The following is a 19773-nucleotide window of genomic DNA, read 5'->3' on the forward strand; positions in this document are numbered from 1 at the left end:
TGTGTGCATGCGTGTGTGTGTGTGTGATGGGTCATACATGGGAGAATGTGTATGGGCAGCAGTGGGGGATGCAGCATGGCATGTATTCGCAAGGCTGGCTGTAAATGTGCGATATATGCGTGAGAACGTGTGTAAAGCAGGACTACGGAATGAGAGCGTGTGTGTGCGATTTGGGTGCGCGTGTGCACACGCGTACAAGAACCTCAATTCCCCTGGACCCCTTTCACTCTCTCCCGCATCATCTCTCCCTCTTATCTCCCCGAAATCGGCAGCCTGAGTTGCTAAGCAACTCCTGGCTAATTGCAGACTTCCATCCGCTCTAAGGCGAAGACGGAGACAATGTATCCAGGAGGGGAAATGCTTCCCGAAGGAGTTTGTCTCCCACCCTTCCTCTCAGGGCTCCCGGCCTTCCAATCTCCAGTGTTCCATCCTCCCCTCTTTCCCCCAACCCCTTCTCCTTCTCCTCCTCCTCCTCCCAGCCCTCCTGCCTCGCCCTTCGTCCCGGCGCTGGGTCCCCAAGGCCCAGGCAGATGGCTTCTCCTTGGCAACAAAAAGGCGGGTCCTGGGCTAGGGTCTCCTTTCAGCTGCAGCCCCCTCATTCATTCATTCAATCATATGTACTGAGGGCTTACTGTGTGCAGAGCACTGTACTAAGTGCTTGGGAAAGTACAACACAACAATAAACAGTGACATTCCCTGCCCATAATGAGTTTACAGTCTAGAGGGGCAGGGAGACGGACATCAATACAAATAAAATTGCAGATATGGACACAAGTGATGTGGGGCTGGTGTTGCGGGGAGAGCAAAAGGAGCGAGTCAGGGCGACGCGGAAGGGAGTGGGAGATGAGGAAAAGTGGGGCTTAGTCTGGGAAGGCCTCTTGGAGGAGATGGGCTTTCAGTAAGGCTTGGAAGTAGGGGGGAGTCTGTCGGATTTAAGAAGGGAGGGCATTCCAGGCCAGAGGCAGGACGTGGGCTAGGGGGTCCGTCCTCCCGAGTGGGGAAGGGTCTGGCCAGCCCCCTCCCACTCTTCCCCCACCCTCCCCCAGGCCCAAGGAGAGGACACTAAGCTCCTGGTGGACAGAGAACTTGCCAACCAACTCTGGTGTATTGGACTCTCCCAAATGCTTAGTATAGTGTTCTGCGCACAGGAAGCGCTCAATAAATACCACTGATTGATTGATTGAGGGGAAGGGAGAGGCAGAGCTCAGCGAGATGCGGCTCTGCGTCTGGTCTGGTAGGGGTGCCTTCGAGAGTACAGTGCTAAGCGCTTAGTACAGTGCTCTGCACATAGTAAGAGCTTAATAAATACCACTGAATGAATGAATTCTGCCAGTCTGGGCCAGGGGCTGCATCCTTTGCCGAGGGAGGGGTGGGGCTGCTGAATCTCCCTGAGGGTCTCCTGAGCCCTCCACCCCCCTCGGCAGTCCGGAGAGATGAGATCCTGCTGACCAGGTGACCGGCCCTATCCGCAACCCCGCGGGGAGCTAATCCGACCCCTGACTCACCCTCCCACTCCGACCTCCTTGGTATTTCAGACGCTCCGGAGGGGTGGGCAGTGCCCAGCTGCCCCACTGGAATGGGAGGGGGGGTCCTGCCGTGGTCTCTGAAATCGCAGGCACCCCCCACCCCACTCCTGCGGCCTATCCTGCCCCCAACCGGACTGAGTGTTTGGGTAGGGGGGAGAATTGGGGGGAAATTGGAGGGGGGGGGGGGTCCTCAGCCATCAAGAATGAGCAGCTCCTGGACCCCCAGGGGAAGGGGAGGGGCAGCCCTGGCAGACTCACCCGCTGAGCTCAGACGGCCCTGGCACCAGAGTCAGAGCGGCCTGTACCCGTCCGCCTGGCTAATTAAAGGGAAAGGCAGGGATGGGGCAAGGCCCGGCTCCGGGCTTTGCGACTGGATCTGTGCCAGCCTGGGCCGACTGATCTGCCAGCAGCCTGGGACTGCAGGGGTGGGGGAGAAAAGGAAGAATGGGGGGAAGGGGAGGGAAGAAGAGTGGGTGGGGTCACCCCGGTGGGAACCGGCTCTGGCACAGCCCAGCCGTGCCGCAGAGCCCTTAATCTCACCCCACTCCCCTTTCCCCCGGCCTTGGACACCAAGCTGCAGTGGGTACCCAAAGGAGGCAGTGTGGCCTGGTGGAAAGAGCAGGGTCTTGGGGGGCAGGGGGCCCAGGTCAGAGAAGCAGCGTGGCTCAGTGGAAAGAGCCCGGGCTTGGGAGTCAGAGGTCATGGGTTCGAATTCCGGCTCTGCCACTGTGGGCAAGTCCCTTCACTTCTCTGTGCCTCGGTTACCTCATCTGGAAAATGGGGATTAAATGTGAGCCTCACATGGGACAGCCTGATTACCCTGTATCTCCCCCAGCATTTAGAACAGTGCTCTGCACCCAGTAAGCGCTTAACAAATACCAACATTATTCATATTATTATTAATGACATCTCTTTTTATTATGGTGTTTGTTAGGCATTTACTATGTGCCCGACACTTCTCTGTCTCCCCCTTTCTAGACTGCAAGCTCATTAAGCGCTGAACAAATGCCATCATTTTTATTATTATTGTGAGCAGGGAATGTGTCTGTTTATTGTTGCGTAATACTCTCCCAAGCCCTTAGAACAGCGCTCTGCACACAGTAAGTGCTCAATAAATACCACAGAATGAGAAAATGAATGAACGTCCGCTGGGCTGCTGGGTGACCTTGGCCAAGTCACTTAACTTCTCCGGGCTTCAGTTTCGGCATCTGTAAAATGGGGATCAGATACCTACTTTCCCTCTACATACAGAAGCAGCGTGGCTTAGTGGAAAGAGCACAGGTTTGGGAGTCAGTAGTCGTGAGTTCTAATACCGGCTCCACCGCCTGTCAGCTGTGGGACCTTGGGTAAGTCATTTAACTTCTCTGTGCCTCACCATCTCTAAAATGGGGATGGAGACTGGGAGCCTTACGTGGGACAACCTGATAGTCTTGTATCTACCCCAGCGCTTAGAAGAGTGCTTGCCACTTGGTAAGCGCTTAACAAATACCAACATTATTATTATTATTACACACTGCTTAGCCTGTGGGCCCCAGGTGGGACACAGTTTCCCCTCACCCCCCCATACTACACACGTTCTACAAACACTGCTCTCCTAGACAGATCTCCCTCCCAATCTGAGATCCTGGGGCTGGGGGCTGGTCCAGACCCAACTGAGAACTCCAGGCCACCCTCACTGCCCAACTTCCAGTGGTTTGCCCATCCACTTCCTCATCAAACAGAAACTCCTTTCCATCAGCTTTAAAGCGCTCAATCAGCTTGCCCCTTCTTGCCTCATCTTAATGATCTCCTACTACAATCCAGCCCACACACTTCAATCCTCTAACACCAACCTACTCACTCTACCTCAAACCCATCTAATTCACTGCCATCCTCTATACGACCTGGTACTACCCCTTTATATCGCTTTCCCCACTTTGAAAATCTTATTTAAAGGAGGCCTTCCCCACATCCTCATTTCTTCTTCTCCCAGTTCCTTCTGCATTGCTCTTTCACTTGGATTTGCATGCTTTATTCATCATCCTTTCAGCCCCACAGCACTTAAGTCCAGGTCCATAATTTATTTATTTCTATTAATGTCGGTCTCCCCCTCTAAACTGTTAGCTCGTTGCAGGCAGGGAATGTATTTGCCAACTCAGTTATATTCTCCCACTTAGTATGCTGCTGTGCACAGAGTAAGTGCTCATTAAATATGATCGATTTGATATCAGACCACCACTCTCTCCACCTCCAAAGTTCCATCTCCTCCAAGAGGCCTTCCTTGATTAAACCCTCTCATTTCCCCTGCTCCCATTCCCTTCCTCATTGCCTTTACTGGGGTAGATAAAAGGTAACCGGGTTGGACATAGCCAATGTCTAATGGGACTCATAGCCTTAATCCCCATTTTACAGATGAGGTAACTGAGGGCCAGAAAAGTGAAGCTACTTGCCCAAGGTCACACAGCAGACAAGCGGCAGAGCCGGGAATAGAACCCAGCTCCTTCTGACTTCCAGGCTTACGCTCTATCCCGTAGACTAGGGTTCTGCTTCTCCTCCTCCAGACTATAAGTTCCTAGTGGGCAGTGAAGATGTTTTCCAACTCTGTTGTACCGTACCCTACCGAGTGCTTACATTACAGGGTTCCGCACACAGTAAACACTCAATTAATACCATTGAATGATGGATTGATGGGGAGGAGAGGGGGACTACCTTCTCTGGATACTGGACTCTGGCAGGGGACCCCTCCCTCCCCTCATCCCCGGGCTGAGCCAACAGCCCTTTCTAGTGCTTTCTGTATCCTCTCGCACTCCCTCAGGGCCGATTGGTTGAGGCCAAAGGTTGACCCCCCCCCCACATACACACTTGCCCGGAAGACATTAACCAATAATAATACTAATGATGGTATTTAAGCACTTAATATGTGCCAGGCACTGTACTGGCTACCAGCAAATCGAGTTGAATACAGTCTCTGTCCCATGTGGGACTCGCAGTCTGACTCCCCATTTTACACATGAGGTAACTGAGGCAGAGGGAAATGAAGTGACTTGGCCAAGGTCACACAGCGGACAAGAGGCAGAGCCGGGATCAGAACCCATGCCTTTCTGACTCCCAGGGCTGTATTCTATCCACTTCGCCATGTTACTTCTCCAACAGACACCCCCACACACATTCAATCCCCAATTTCAGTCCCTCGATGGAAAGGACCAGGAGGCCGCAGGTGGGTTTTAGAGCTTTATTTGAGAAAGTGAAGTGAATGTGCTAGTATAAAAAAGCAAGATGTGGGTGCTGCGGCGTGGGAGGGGACGGTAGAGGCTGGGTCCGGGCCTCCCCCTGCTCCAGGCTGGAGGTCCCCTCGCCCCCGGCCTGCAAGCGCAGCCGGATTTACTTCGCCGAAGCGGCCGCCGCCGCCTCCTCTGTCTTCTTGGCGTCCCCGGCTCCGATCTGGGCCCGGCTCTCGAAGGTCACGGGGATGGTGATCTCGGCGGACTGGGTGGCCGGCTTGGGCAGCGGGGCCTCCACCGTCAGCATGCCATCCGGGGACAGGGAGGAGACCACCGAGGTGGCGTCCACACCTGGGGGAAGGCTGAGGGGGTGAGGGAGACAAGGAGCAAGAGTCAGGGGGGAGCAGCAACTCCCAACTGGCAGGGGGTAAGGGGGGCAGGAGAAGGGAAGGAGGAGGGAAAAAAAGCCCGGTGGACCCTCAAAAAACCAGGTGGCCGGCAGGAAGGAATTTGTAATTTACAAAGTTCAACTCCTTCCCCACTTTAGCCCTGAAATGATTCTGCCCAGGTAGCGAAGGGTACTTCTGGCTGGTACCAATGCCCGCGGGGTGAATTTATCTGCCTGCTTGCCCAGGTAGGGATCAGGCCACCGGTAGGGTTTGGGCAGTAAGTCAGTCAATGGTATTTATTGAGCGTCTACTGTGTGCAGAGCACCATACTAAGCTTTTGGGAGAGTATAATAGAACAATACAACAGGCACATTCTCCTCCCACAATGAGCTTACAGTCTAGAGGCTAAGGGCTAGGTAAGCATTCTGGGGCGCAGAGATGAAAGAGGATCTCCAGGCAGACCCCTGCTTCTCAGCTCCAACCCAATTCCCAAGCCCCCAGCTCCCCCAGTATCCTCCCCCCTCAGTCTCCAGTTCCTTGGCTCCCAGTCCTCACTGCTCCCCACCCAACCCAGCCCCAAACCCTTCCCCCCTCCCAGCCCCCAGCCCCTCGCCCCCATCCAGGACTCACGTGTATTTCCGTGTGAAGCACCTGGAGATGAAGCCGTGTTCGTCTTGCTTCTCCTCATGTTTTCCTGGAATGGAGTGAAGGGGGGGGGGGTTGAAATGGGTGGGACGGTCTCATGCCTTGGGCACCTCCACTACCCGGGGGAAAAGCTAAGCTGGAACCAGGCTGGCAGAGCTGCTTTCCACCCTCTTGCCCCACCCTTGGCCTGGGCCGAGGCCTCACAGCTCATCACTCCCCCCACCGCTATTCCCCACCAACCCCATTTGGGATGGGAAGACTGATCCCAAGGCATGTGTGTGTGTGTGTGTGTAGGAGAGGGAAGGGCAACTCCATAACAATGTTCCAGCTGTGCTGGGCACTCGGCAAGTCCCTCTTACCAACATTCCCCATGCCACACCCCTCTTCTCCTCCTCCCGTCTCCCGTCCCCCCATTACTGTCAGAGCAGAAATTAACCCATGGGCATTAGGTGGTTGGGGGGCACCAAATGGAACCCCCATCGGTCTCCCTGAAGGCATCGTGGCACCCCCAAGTCGGCTTCCTCTTGGGAAGGGGTGGGGAAACTGAAGCCCAGAGGGTGGAGAGGGGTTGGCCAGGGAACGGGAGAGGTTACCGGTTTCCCCCCTAGGGAGAAGTGAGAGCCGAGAGCGGACTCCTCAAGGGGGAAGGGGGCGTTGGACGGAGGAGCGAGGGGAAGGAGCGAGGGTCTCTGCGTCTGGAAGGACCTGCTGGCCTGCAGTGGGAGGGATCGGGGGCAGAAGGCGGGGGCGGAGGGGAGGCTGCAGGGCAGGGCGGGGCGGAGAGGGGGGCATCAGGAGGGAGAAAATCCGAAATGAGAATGGGAGTGAGGGTGTGCGTGCAGCGGAGGGTGTGTGCGTGTGTGTTTGCGTGCGTGTGGGTCCGGGCCAGGCCCGGGCAGCCCCCGTTCTCCAGAAGAAACAAACTAAACCGCTCCCGTTGGCGGCCAAGCCGGGAGGAGGAATGCGGAGCACAGAGCGGGGACGGTGGTTGAGGAGGAGCGGACGCCGTGCGGGCGGGCTCCCGGACACCGTGCGTGCGGGGGCCTGGGGAGGGTGCGGGCGGGGATCTGGAGATGGTGGGAGCGTGCGGGGGGCTGGAGAGGTGCGTGCGGGAAACTGGAGAGGGTCCTTGGGGGGAACTGGAGAGGGTGGGGGCGTGCGGGGGTCTGGAGAGGATCCTTGGGGGGACCTGGAGAGGGTGGGGGCGTGCGGGGGTCCGGAGAGGGTCCTTGCGGGAACTGGAGAGGGTGGGGGCGTGCGGGGGTCTGGAGAGGGTCCTTGAGGGGACCTGGAGAGGGTGCGTGCGGGAAGGCGGGGACGGTGCGCGTCCCAAGAGGGAGAGGGCGGGGAGGGGAGAGGACCGGCCCCCCCCGCATCCTCTCCCCAGTCCCCCCCCCCCGTCTCCATCCCCCCACCCCCAGTCACTGACCGGTGATCTCCACCACCCCGTCTTTGGTCTTGACCACGAGCTCCTCCGGGGCGAAGTGATTGACGTCCAGGGCCACCCGCCAGCGGTCAGCGGTCTGGCGGATCTCGGACACCCCGCTGCTCAGCTGGCGGCTGAGGGCCCGGCCGTAGGCGGGCGCCGCGGCGGGCGAGGGCACCTGCTCGGACACGGGGCTGGGCAGCAGGCGCACGTAGCCCGGCCAGCTGGTGCCGCTGGGCCACGAGTACCAGTCCTCGGGGGCGCGGGGCAGGCCGAACGCCTGGTCGAAGAGACGGCTGCCCTGGTACCAGTCCCGGAAAGGGTCCCAGCTGGGGGTCCGCAGGAAGGTGAAGGGCACACGGCGCTCGGACATCTCTGGCCGTCGACCGGCTGGGTGTCTGGGTACCTGGGTGGGTGCCCGGCTGGCTGGCCGGGTAGCTGGGTGGGCGGAGGGGCCCGCGGAGGGGTCGAGGCCTGGTCCTCGGGGGTTCGGCGCCCGCCTGGGCTTTGGCTGGACTCCCCCGGCCGGTCCTGCTATAAGTAGAGGCGGTGGAGTTATTTTTAGCCGCGTGTTTCAGCTCTCTATTAATGGAGATGTGACACCCGGGGGCAGGGGCGGGGGGGGGGGGGGGGACGGGCTCCCCAGGCCCCGGCCCCCGGCCACGCCCGCACCGCTTGCGGGGAGGGGGGCGCCTCGCCTGTCCGCGCCCACACCGGTAGGTCCCCGACAACCCCCCACTCGGGGTCCCAGACCCTCGTGGAAACTCCCCCCCGCCCCGCAGCACTTAGGTAGATATCGCTTATTCTATTGATTTTACTCGTATCGATGCCCCTCTCCCCCCTTCTAGACTTTGAGGCCGTTGTGGGCAGAGTTGGTCTCTCTCCATTGCTGGATTGTACTTTCCGATCGCTTAGGACGGTGCTCTGCACACGGTGAGCGCTCAATAAATACGACGGAATGAATGCATGTCTGTCATTTCATTTATTTCTTCTGATTCCTGTTTACTTTTATTGATGGCCGTCTCCCCCCTTCCAGACTTTAAGGCCGTTGTGGACAGGGATGGTCTCTCTCGATTGCTGGATTGTACTTTCCAAGCGCTTAGGACGGTGCTCTGCACACAGTGAGCGCCCCATAAATACGATGGAATGAATGCATATCTGTCATTTTATTTTTTTCTACTGATGCCTGTTCACTTGTACTGATGTCTTTCCCCCCCGCTTCTAAACTCTGAGCCCGTTGTGGGCAGAGATTGTCTCCCTTTATTGCTGGATTGTAACTTTCCCAGCGCTTAGTACAGTAAGGGCTCAATAAATACGATGGAATGAATGAATCGAATGAATGAAGCTACACGGAGCCCCAGATGGGATCCCCTTCAGCTCATCCCCACGATGGGGGAAGGGGGAGGTTCTGCCAGCATTTCTCTGAGGGCGGAGCGAGATCAGAGAAGGGCAGCAACTCGCCTGGGGCACACAGCCAGTCCACTCCCCCGGTTTCCCCGCGTCTCCTCCCGGGGCGCCGCCTTCTGTCTCCCTCCCCTTAATTATGCTATTTGTTAAGCTCTTTCTCTGTGCCAAACACTGTCCTAAGCGCTGGGGTAGGCAATTGAGATTGGGAGCCCCACGTAGGACGGGGACTGTGTCCAACCCGATTGGCTTGTATCCACCCCAGCGCTTAGTACAGTGTCTGGCACATAGTTAAGCGCTTAACAGATACCATAATTGTTGTTATACGAGGTCATCAGGTTGTCCCACTTAGGGCTCGCAGTCTTAACCCCCATTTTCCAGATGAGGGAACTGAGGCCCAAAGAGGTGCAGTGGCTTGCTCAAGGTCACACAGCAGACACCTGGCGGAGGCGGGATTAGAACCCGCGTCCTCTGACTCCCAAGCCCGGGCTCTGGCCACTAAACCACCCTTGATTCCTCTGGTCCCCTTTCTGGGGCCCGGAGCCGGGACTGGATAGAATTCCTCCGGGAATTAGACCCACCAGCACTGGAATAAATTCTGCCCACGGCCTTCCCCTACCCCCTTTGCCCACCCAGGGTCTCTGCTTCCTTCACACAAACACACACTCATTCATTCAATCGTATTTATTGAGCGCCTACAGTGTGCAGAGCACCGTACTAAGCACTTGGAAAGTGCAGTTCGGCAACAGAGACAATCCCTACCCAAAGACAGACACACACACACACACACACCCAGGGAGGCCCGGACTGTGGGAGCCCCCCTGCGACGCTCTGTGTGACTCGGGACTGACCCCATAACCTCTCTGGGCCCTCCTTCCCACTTGGGCATTTGGGAGGCGCCCTTGCCCTGCCCTCCCCTGCCCACCCCCCCCCCCCCCCCCCTTGGAGGCCAGGGCGGGCCGGGAAAGTGCTGGAGCCGCCGGGAAGGTAGAAGCGCTGAGCTCATGCTGCCTCCTGACTCTTTCCGGGGCCCGGGTGGAGTTGCGGGGGATGAGATCACGTCTGCGGGGCGAGGCAGCCCACCCCACCGCAAATCCGGGGGGCAGAGGTGGGGGGGAGCGGGCCAGAGGGGTAGACCCTCTAAAGAAGCCCCTGTGGATGATGATATTTGGGATGGACCGTGGGCAAGCTTCGTCACTCCGTCTCTGTTACCTCATCTGTAAAATGGGGATGAAGACTGTGAGCCCCAGGTGGGACGACCTGACTACCTTGTATCTCCCCCAGCCCTTAGAACAGTGCTTGGCACATAGGCAGCGCTTAACGAGCACCATAATTATTGTTATTATCGTTAGTACGTGCCAGGCCCTGTACTAAGTGCTGGGGTGGGTACAAGCAAATCGGGTGGGATACGGTCCCTGGCCCAGGTGGGGCTCACGGTCTCAATCCCCATTTTCCAGACGAGGGAACTGAGGCCCAGAGAAGTGAAGTGGCTTGCCCAAGGTCACGGAGCAGTCAAGTGGCGGAGCTGGGATTAGAACCCGTGACCTTCTGACTCCCAGGCCCGTGATCTATTCAGTTGTCTGTGCCGCTGGACACTACACCTGGCTTTACCGGAGGGCCGGAGGTGCCCGTCTCTTTGTTCTGGAAATCAAAGGGCAACCGCCCACCCCACCCGCGTGGCGGCCCTGGGGTGGCGTTGGGGTCGGGGGTGGGTTAGGGAGGGTGGGGAAGCGGGGGACGACTTCTTCCCACGTCCCGAAGGTTTTGCGGACTCGGCACCGTCCTGCCGGGAAATCAAAGGCCTTAACGAGCTTGTGGTTTGGGAGAGGAGGGAGGGGCAGGGAGAGGTCGCCCCATTTCCCAGAGAGGGAAACTGAGGCCCAGAGAGGTGGGGTGACTCAACCGAGGTCGCACAATGAGGCTGTTTGAGGGCCGAGGTGGGGCGCGCCAGACTGCCGGGCAAGGGAAACAGCTTGGGGTAGTGTGGTAATGTGGCTTTAGTGGATAGAACGAGGATCTGGGTTCTGATCGCCACTCCTGCCACTCGTCCGCTGTACGACCGTGGGCAAGTCACTTCACTTCTCTGTGCTTCAGGTACCTCATCTGTAAAATGGGGCCCCCTGCACGACAGGGACCGATCCGATTTGCTTGTAACCACCCCAGCGTTTAGTACAGTGCCTGGCACATAATAAGCACTTAACAAATACAGTAATTATCATTATTAAAGGCCTGGAAGTCAGAAGGACCTGCCTTCTAATCCCGGCTCTGCCGCTTATCTGCTGCGTGGCCTTGGGCAACTCACTTCACTTCTCCGGGCCTCAGTTCCCTCATCTGTAAAATGGGGATTAAGACCGGGACCCCCATGCAGGACAACCTGATTCACTTGTATCTCCCCCAGCGCTTAGTACAGTGTCTGATACATAGTAAGCACTTAACCCATATCATATATTTTAAAACCCTGCCCGTTCCAGTCTGTGGGGGAGGAAGGGGTGCTACCCAGTACTTAGGACAGTGCCTGGCACATAGTAAGTGCTTAAATACTACTATTATTATTATTATAAGCGAGATTTCTTGGGAACACTTCAGGCAGCCGACCTGGGGTGGGGGGGTGAGGGTCCCACTCCCGGCCTCTCTGGGAGGATATGAAGGAGAGGTGGGGGGTGGGGAAGGGGGTGGGTGGGGAGACCCTTCTCTGGAAACTGAGCATAGCAACAGGCCCAAGGGCAAGACCGGACTAGAAAAAGGCTTTCTACCTTCTAGTGCCCTGCTACGGGGGACCTGGGCCCGCTCGGCTTCCGGCGAGACCAGGCTGTGCCCTTTCCTCCCCCACTCTCTTTGGAAAGTAATTCTTCCCTCTAGACTGTAACGTCATTTTTGTTTATGTTTATAATGGCCTTTGTTAAGCGCTTACTATGTGCCAGGCACTGTTCTAAGCGCTGGGGTGGATACAAGCTAATCAGGTTGGACGCAGTCCTGGTCCCACACTGTAAACTCCCTCTAGACTGTGCGCAATGTAGACGGGGAACATGTCTTCTATTGTACTCTCCCAAGCGCTTAGTACTGTGCTCTGCACACGGTAAGTGCTCAGTAAATACAACTGACTGACCGATGTGGGGCTCACAGTCTTAATCGCCATTTTACAGATGAGGGAACTGAGGCACAGAGAAGTGGAGTGACTTGCCTGAGGTCATCCGGCAGACAAGTGGTGGAGCAGCGATTAGAACCCAGGTCCTTCTGACTCCCAGGCCCTTCGACTACCAACTCTGTTATATTGTACTCTCCCAAGTGTTTGGTACAGTGCTCGGCACACAGTAAGTGTTCAGTAAATCCGATTGATTGATTCCCCCACAGCATTCAGCGGGACGGGGCGGAGGGAGGCGTTTGAAGCTGATGGAAGCCAGTGTCCAGTGCTCTTTGCCAAGTCCCGCTTCTCCCAAGCCAACTACGCGGTCACGGTGACCCCAGCGAGGCCTCCCAGCTCAGGCCTGGACCGTCCCCAGCTCCTGTCCACCCTTCCACTCCCCTCCCTCCTTGGACCCCGCCTGAGCAGACCCCCGCACTGCAGTGACCCACCGAGGGGCAGAACCTCCGCTGTGCATCCCCGGAGGAGCCGCTGGCCCTCTCTGCGCTTCGGTACCACCTCAGCCTTCCTTACAGACTCGGGTGAGATTTCCCTGTTTATTCATAATAATAATAATGGTATTTATTAAGCGCTTACTACGTGCCGAGCACTGTTCTAAGCGCTGGGGCAGATACGAGATAATCGGGTGGTCCCACGTGGGGCTCACAGTCTTCATCTCCATTTTACAGATGAGGTCAGTGAGGCACGGAGAAGTCAAGCGGCTCGCCCGAGGTCACACAGCAGACAAGTGGCGGAGGCAGGATTAGAACCCATGACTTTTGACTCCCAAGCCACGCTCCAGCCACTAAACCAAGCTGCTTCTCATTCGGTCGTATTTATTGAGCGCTTACTGAGTTCAGACCACTGTAACACTAAGGATAATGATAATCGTGGTACTTGTTGAGCGCTTCCTATGTGCCAGTCACTATACTAAGCGCTGGGGTGGTTAGGAGCAAATCGGGTGGGACCCAGTCCCTTGTGCCACGTGGGGCTCTCGGTCTCAGTCCCCATTTCACAGATGAGGCCACTGAGGCCCAGAGAAGTGAAGGTCACCCAGCCGACAAGTGTCGGAGCCGGGATTAGAAGAATAATAAGAACGTTGGTATTCGTTAAGCGCTTACTAGGTGCCAAGCACCGTTCTAAGCGCTGGAGGGGGAAACGAGGTGATCAGGTGGTCCCCGGTGGGGCTCCCAGTCTTCATCCCCGTTTTCCAGATGAGGTGACTGAGGCCCAGAGAAGTGAAGTGACTGGCCCAAGGTCATTCAGCGGAAGAGGGGTGGAGCCGGGATTAGAACCCCCGACCTTCCCATTCCCCGGCCCGTGCGCTCTCCACTACGCCATGCCGCTGTACTGAGCGCTTGGGAGAGGACAATGGAACAATAAACCGACACATTCCCTCCCACGACGAGCTGAGACCCGCCCCGGCGAGCTGCGGAGGTTGGGGGGGTGGGGGGGGGGGTGGAGATTGACAGGTCCCCCCGCCCCCCCAAATCTGGGCTGCCGCCCAAGAAGCCGCTCCCGCAACTCGGGAGGCTGAGCCAGGGGAGGGAGGGGAGGGAGAGGGAGAGAAACCCCGGGAAAAATCCAGCACCTTCGCCAGCCCCTGCGGGCAATTCCTGAGCCAGAACCTTCCAGCCGCCCCCAGACCCGCAGCGGGCCGCACCCCGCTTTCTCTACTGGAGAGATCGGGGCTCTCCCCCTTGGGCCGCCTGGGCTTCGGGGCTCCCGTGCCCCTTCCCCCCCCCCCCACCCCTGCGACCACCCACCCGTCTCCCCGGCTGTCCCAGGAGCTTGGCTAAACTCCCACATCTCTCCCTCCTCCCCCCCGGTCCCAGCTCCAGGGTCAGTTGGAGGCCTCGTCCACCGCACTGCAGCGGGGGGGGGGAGGCAGAAAGGCTCCGGGGAGGGGTCCGGGGGGTCGCCCGGCTTCCCCGACCCCTCCCCACCAGCCTCTCCCTCGTACCGGGGAAGCAGCGTGGCTCAGTGGAAAGGTGGTGGGTTCTAATCCCGCCCCTGCCACTTGTCTGCTGTGTGACGTTGGGGAAGTCACTTCTCTGGACCTCAGTTACTCATCTGGAAAACGGGGATGACGACTGTGAGCCTCGTGTGGGACAACCTGATGACCTTGCATCTCCCCCAGCGCTTAGAACAGTGCTCGGCATATAGTAAGCGCTTAATAAATACCAACGTTGTTAGTATTCTTATTAAGAAGAATAACCGTGGCATTGGTGAAGCGCCTACTAGGTGCCGAGCACTCTTCTAAGCACTGGGGTACGAACAAAGAAATAATACTAATAACCATGATGGTATTTGTTAAGCGCTCACTACGTGCCGAGCACCATTTTAAGCCCTGGGGAGTGGGGGATACAAGGTGATCAGGTTGTACCACTTGGGGCTCACAGTCTTTAATCCCCATTTTACAGATGAGGTCACCGAAGCGCAGAGACGTGAACCAACTTGCCCGGAGACACCCAGCTGACAGGTGGCGGGGCCGGGATCAGAACCCACGACCGCTGACTCCTAAACCCGTGCTCTTTCCCCTGAGTCAAGATGCTTCTCGCTGAGGTTAGTAATCAGATTAGGCATAGTTTTAATTAGCTCAGGTCCTTTCCCCTACCCTGGGACCCCGGCCTTTTCACTCTCCAGTTTCTCCCACCCCCCGCCCCCAACCCTCTCCATTGCGCAGCCCCCCACGGTCGTGTCTCCTGGGTTCAGATATTTTTCCTTCTTTTCCTGATCCTGCGATGCCTCCCAACTCCCTCTTTCTTCTGCTCCCCCCCCCATCCCCTCATCCTCCATCTCCCCATCCGCTTCCCCTCCCCTCCCCATCCCCCCAGTCTCCATCCCCAGCTCTCCCACCATCTCCACGACATCCCGGCTCCAGCCAGCCGGCCCGCGTCCCGTCGCCTAGCAACAGAGGACGTTCGCCATGGCAACCGCATCCCTGCGTGAGCCGAAGGGGATGCTCGCGGCTGGCTGGAAGCCAAAGAAAGGAAAATCTCATTCGGCTCTTCCTCCGTCCAGACCCTTCCGAGGGGCTGGCCGGAGCAAGAAAAGGCCTAAATTGCTAATTTGCTCCCATCTGGTGGGGAGTCACAAGCAAAGCTGGGGGCCTTGTGAACAGGGAATGTATCTGTTTATTGTTCTAGCGTACTCTCCCAAGCGCTTAGTACAGTGCTCTGCGCACAGTAAGCGCTCCTTAAATACGACTGACTGGCTGACTGATGCTCCTGTTTCAGTGGCTGTAACCCTGGCCCAAGTCGAACTCTAGAAGTAGGAGATAATAATAATAATCGTGGGTTTTGTGAAGCGCTTACTATGTGCCAGGCACTGTACTAAGCACTGGGGTGGATCCAAGCAAAACTCTTTGGACCCAATCCCTTTTCCGCATGGGGTTCACCGTCTTAATCCCCGTTTTACCGATGAGTGAACTGAGGCCTAGAGAAGTGAAGCGACTTGCCCCAAACCACACGGCGGACGAGGGGCAGAGCCGAGATCAGAACCCATGACCTTCTAAGTCCCGGGCCCGTGCTCCATCCGCTAGGCCATGCTGCTTCTCCAGGAGCATGGGTCTGTTTATTGCTATATTTTACTCTTACAGGCACTTAGTACAGTGCTCTTCACACAGTAAGTGCTCAATAAATACGCCTGACTGACTGCTGGTCCTGTCTCAGGGGCCGTAGCTCGAGCCCAGCCCAAACCCTAGAAGTAGTTGATAGGCCAGAGCGTAGTTCTCACACATACACGTTCATAACATACCCCCCACCCACATAGGCCCTACACACCTGCATGTGGGTCCCTCCCACACGTGTGCCTACCCATGACACATGTACTGTCTCCTCTGTCGTCATTAGCGAACACACCAAGACGCCACTGACCGTCACGCCGCGACTCCTTGTCCTCCCCTTTCCAGGTGATAATGGACCTGGGCACCCCAGCGGGCAAATAATAATAATAATAATGTTGGTATTGAGAGGAGAGGACGATCAGGGGCCAACTGCCCGTTGGCTCCCAGCTGTCAGGGTGAAGCTGCTGTTTCCCCCCTATTTATGATAATAATAATGGTGGTATTTGTTAAGCGCTTACTATGTGCAGAGCACCATTCTAAGCGCTGGGGTAGATACAGGGTCATCAGGTTGTCCCACATGAGGCTCACAGTCTTAATCTCCATTTTACAGATGAGGTAACTGAGGCACAGAGAAGTGAAGTGACTCGCCCACAGTCACACAGCTGACAAGTGGCAGAGCGGGGATTGAACCCATGACCCCTGACTCCCAAGCCCGTGCTCTTTCCACTGAGCCACGCTGCTTCTCCTATCTGGGCGACTCCCAGCCTTACCCGCCCCAGATCTGTAATTTATTTATTATATCTGTAATCTACTTATTCATTTTCATGTCTGTCTCCCCCTCTAGACTGTCAGCTTGTTGCGGGCAGGGAATGTGTCTGCTTATTGTTCTGTTGTATTCTTCCAAGCACTTAGTACAGCGCTTTGTACACTGTAAGTGCTCACTAGATACGATCAAATGAATGAAAGAATGAATGAAGGCCTCCCATCAGATCCGAGAACTTCCGAGAGGGGCCGAAGACGGCCGGATGGATTTTCTCTGACCCTCTGGCTTTTCCATGTCTACCACGGGGCCCCGAGATGGGCCCTACCCTGCTCTGTCCACACGCTCCAGATGAAAAGTTGTCACCTCTGGATGCATCAGCTCCCTGGAGGGGGGCGAGGGGGGTCTTGGACCAAGGGATAGAAGGGAGAGCGGAGACCCCCGACCTCCCCACGCTCAGCCTCCCGCCCCCACAGGTCGAACAGACCACGCTCCAGGATGCGCACACGGGCCTTTACAATCTATACTGTGTGTTTATTATAACCCGACCAGCTCACGGTGGGGGCGGGGAGGTGGAGGGGGGGAAGGGTGTTAACAGCTTGACTCACGATCAGGAAAAAAGGGAAACCGAAATCCCAAAATCCAACTCAAAAGAGAGAGGGAGTAGCGTGTCCCACATTTCTACAAGAGTGTTTGTTCCAGGAAAACTCACTCCCGCAGGCTGGAGGTTGACTTCGAGGAAGACTGGAGATATCCCTGATTCGCAATACCCCGGCCTGGGGGCCGTGGGGGCCGTGCCGGCCGACCCTGGGGAGGGAAATGAGGTCCGGGGTGCGGGGGACAAGGGGGTGCGAGGGGGTGGGGAGAGCCGAGGATCTGGTGCTCCCGGTGGTACTCCCCCAACCCCCCCAATCCCCTCCCCCTCTGCCCCACACGCCCTGCCCATCTCGGCGGTGGGAAAATGATTCTGAAGCCCAACCATGGAGGTAAATCAACAGAGAGATAAATAAATTAAATAAATAAATAAGAGACACGTTCTCGCGTGGTCGGACACGGCCGCGAGCCCTGTCGCTGTGAGAATAATACTTGGCTCTCCCCACCCTCGCCAGGGCCCCGGACCCACCTCCCCGAGGGCCCCCGCCCCGGCCCAGCCCTTTCGGGGGAAACCACAGCCCCGTGAAGGGCCTTGATCCCTCCACCCCCGCCCCACCCCCCCACTCCACCCCCATCTTAAGGGCAGAGACCCCTGTTTCGTCAATCTTCTGGGAACCCCAGGGAGGCTTAGCGGCAGCTGCCCGCACACCCCGGCTTCGCCCTGTGACCTCCCCAACTATCCACCCCCCACATACACACAGACTCCCTGCCCCAAAAACCTCTCCAGGTCATGACCCTCGCCTGGGTTTCCCACCACGGAGGAGGAAGGTGCTGGAGGCAGGCAGATCAAGGAAGTGGGGCGGAGCGGGGTGTTGGGAAGAAAGACCAGACCCCCACGGAGGGGGCGAGGGACTTTCTCCCATGATCTTTGGCCACTTTCTGGTTGGAGGCAGAGGAATGGACGGGGTGACCTTCGCGTCCCACCCCACCTCTTTTGAGGAGGGGGTAAGGAGCCTGCGATCCATCGTTAACCTCTACTCCTCCCCATCCTGAAGCCAGAAATTGGGTGTTGCGGAGAAAGGACCCCACCCTCCCAAAGAAACAGGACTCGGCTGGGACCCCCCCCCTTCCCCCCCAGATTTGCACAGCTAGGGGCTGGGGTGGGGAAGAGCTGGGCCCGTCTGGGCGGGCCGACAAGAGATGGCTTCTGAGACAGCCGAAGGCTCAGGTGATGTTTCGGCACCTGGTTCCGTCTCCTCTCCCACCCACCCCGCTCCCCCTACCCGACTTAACAAGCCCCCTGCTCCCCGCTCTGCTCCTTCCCGAGGAAGCCCTGGCAGTCTGGACTGTAAACTCCTTGTGAGTGGGGATGGCATCTACCGACTCGATTCTATTGTATTTTCCCAAACGCTTAGCGCAGTACACAGTAGCCCCTCGATAAATACCATTGATCGATCGATTGACCCCCCCCCCCGCCCCTTTCTTCCATAGCCGTGGCTCAGCCTCTCTTTGGGCTAGAAGCCCAGAGAGGCCAACGGATCCATCCCTCTGCCTCCAGACCCCAGTTTCTGGAAGGGGAGCCGTTCCACCCTTCCCTTGGACATCGTCAGGCGGCCCAGACCCTCGCACCCCCTGGCGGCCGGGAAGTGCTCCCTGCTGTCTGACCTCTATCCCTCTTGCTGCAGCAAACACGCTCGGGCCACAACAGAAACGGAGGAAAGTCCCGCTCCTGGTCCCGTGGGAGAGTCTGCGAGCAGGGAATGCCGGCGGAGCCACGGAGGGGGTCCTGGGTGAGGTGGGGAGGGGGTCCAAGCACCCCCTGAGGCCTCCGCCTGGCCCGCGCCCACCAGGATGACGACGGCAGGGCGGCACTGGGTGGAGAGGGAAGAGCCCCGCGTTAGGAGCGGCTGTTCCTCCCTCTCCATCCACTTTAGGGGATCTGGAGCCGGTTTTCCTGCCCTGCCCCTACCTTAACCCTTCCCCTGGGCGCCGGACCAAAGACGGCGCCAGGCCTCCCGACCGGGCGGGAAACGCAGGCCGGATGTGGAGGGGATCTTTATACGCGGGCTTCTCTTTCCTGCCTGGTCTTCTCCCTGGGAGGGGTATCGATGAGGGGTGGGGGGGTGGGGTGGGGGGCATCCCCAGTGCTGGTTTGATGGGAGACGCAGCCAAGCAGGGGGGCCCCGGGCCGGTGGGCAAGCCCGGTCCTGCTCCCAGAGGCCTGGGCCGAGGATGGGAGCGGGGAGTTGGGAGCCGGGACTCCCCTCCCCACGGCCGGGAGCAGTCTCCGGGGGCGACCCCGAAGGCTCCCGCCCCTCTGGGCCTCTCCCCCTCCGCCCACCCGGGGGGCTCAGAAGCCGGCACTCTCGGAGCTGCTCCTGCTGTGGAAGCTGAGGCTGCGGCTCTGGGTGCGAGGGAGGCTGTGCGGGCTGGTCGTCCGGCTGCGGCTGTAACTGCTGCTGTAGCTCTCGTAGCTGCGGCTGCGACTGCGGGAGTAACTGCTCAGGGAGCTGGAGGAGGACGGGCTGGGCCGGTAGTAGGGGATCGGCCTCTTGCGGGCGCTGCCAACGAGAAGGCCACGGGCTCAGCTGACGATGATGATGATGATGGGATTTGTTAAGCGCCTACTAGGTGCCGGGCGCTCTACTGAGCGCTGGGGTGGGTACAAGCCAATCGAGTTGGTCACTGTCCCTGTCCCACGTGGGGCTCACGGTCTCCATCCCCATTTTCCAGAGGAGGGAACGGAGGCCAGGAGAAGTGACTTAGCCAAGGTCACACAGGAGACAAGTGAGCAGCGGCCTGGCCGAGTGGAAAGAGCACGGGCCTGGGAGTCAGAGGTTGTGGGTTCTGCCACGTGTCTGCTGTGTGACCTTGGGCAAGTCGCTTCACTTCTCTGGGCCTCAGTGACCTCATCTGTAAAACGGGGATTGAGACCGTGAGCCCCATGAGGGCCACGGACTGTGTCCAACCTGATTACCTTGTATCTACCGCACCACTTAGAACAGTGCTTGGCACGTAGTAAGCGCTTAACGAATACCCACGATCATTATTATTAAGTGGCGGAGCGGGGAATAGGACCCAGAACCTTCTGAGTCCCAGGCCGGTGCTCTATCCACTATGCCATGCTGCTCCTCTACAGT

General features: G+C 57.9%; 2 protein-coding genes and 1 long non-coding RNA gene across 3 annotated transcripts in view; 1 reads left to right on the forward strand and 2 right to left on the reverse strand.

The window, feature by feature from the left end:
• Positions 1-4723: 4723 nt before the first annotated feature.
• HSPB1 (heat shock protein family B (small) member 1) lies at positions 4724-7711 on the reverse strand. The gene is made up of 3 exons (XM_029081712.2): positions 7190-7711; positions 5746-5809; positions 4724-5088 (listed from the first exon to the last, which is right to left on the reverse strand). The coding sequence occupies exons 1-3, from the start codon at positions 7557-7559 to the stop codon at positions 4887-4889; spliced, it is 636 nt and encodes a 211-aa protein (XP_028937545.1). The 5' UTR covers positions 7560-7711; the 3' UTR covers positions 4724-4886.
• A 4244-nt stretch (positions 7712-11955) lies between these two features.
• On the forward strand, positions 11956-15929 carry LOC114817937. Its single transcript, XR_003765773.1, has 3 exons — positions 11956-12253; positions 14135-14276; positions 15890-15929. It is a non-coding gene; the product is annotated as an uncharacterized LOC114817937 (long non-coding RNA).
• A 2746-nt stretch (positions 15930-18675) lies between these two features.
• SRRM3 (serine/arginine repetitive matrix 3) overlaps positions 18676-19773 on the reverse strand; it is a 54255-nt gene continuing 53157 nt past the window's right edge. The window contains exon 17 of the mRNA XM_039914531.1: positions 18676-19194. Coding sequence (XP_039770465.1) covers positions 18984-19194 — 211 coding nt within the window. The 3' untranslated portion in view covers positions 18676-18983. The remainder of the gene's footprint in view (positions 19195-19773) is intronic.

The sequence above is a fragment of the Ornithorhynchus anatinus genome, chromosome 17 (genome assembly GCF_004115215.2).
Source record: "Ornithorhynchus anatinus isolate Pmale09 chromosome 17, mOrnAna1.pri.v4, whole genome shotgun sequence".
Classification (NCBI taxonomy): domain Eukaryota; kingdom Metazoa; phylum Chordata; class Mammalia; order Monotremata; family Ornithorhynchidae; genus Ornithorhynchus; species Ornithorhynchus anatinus.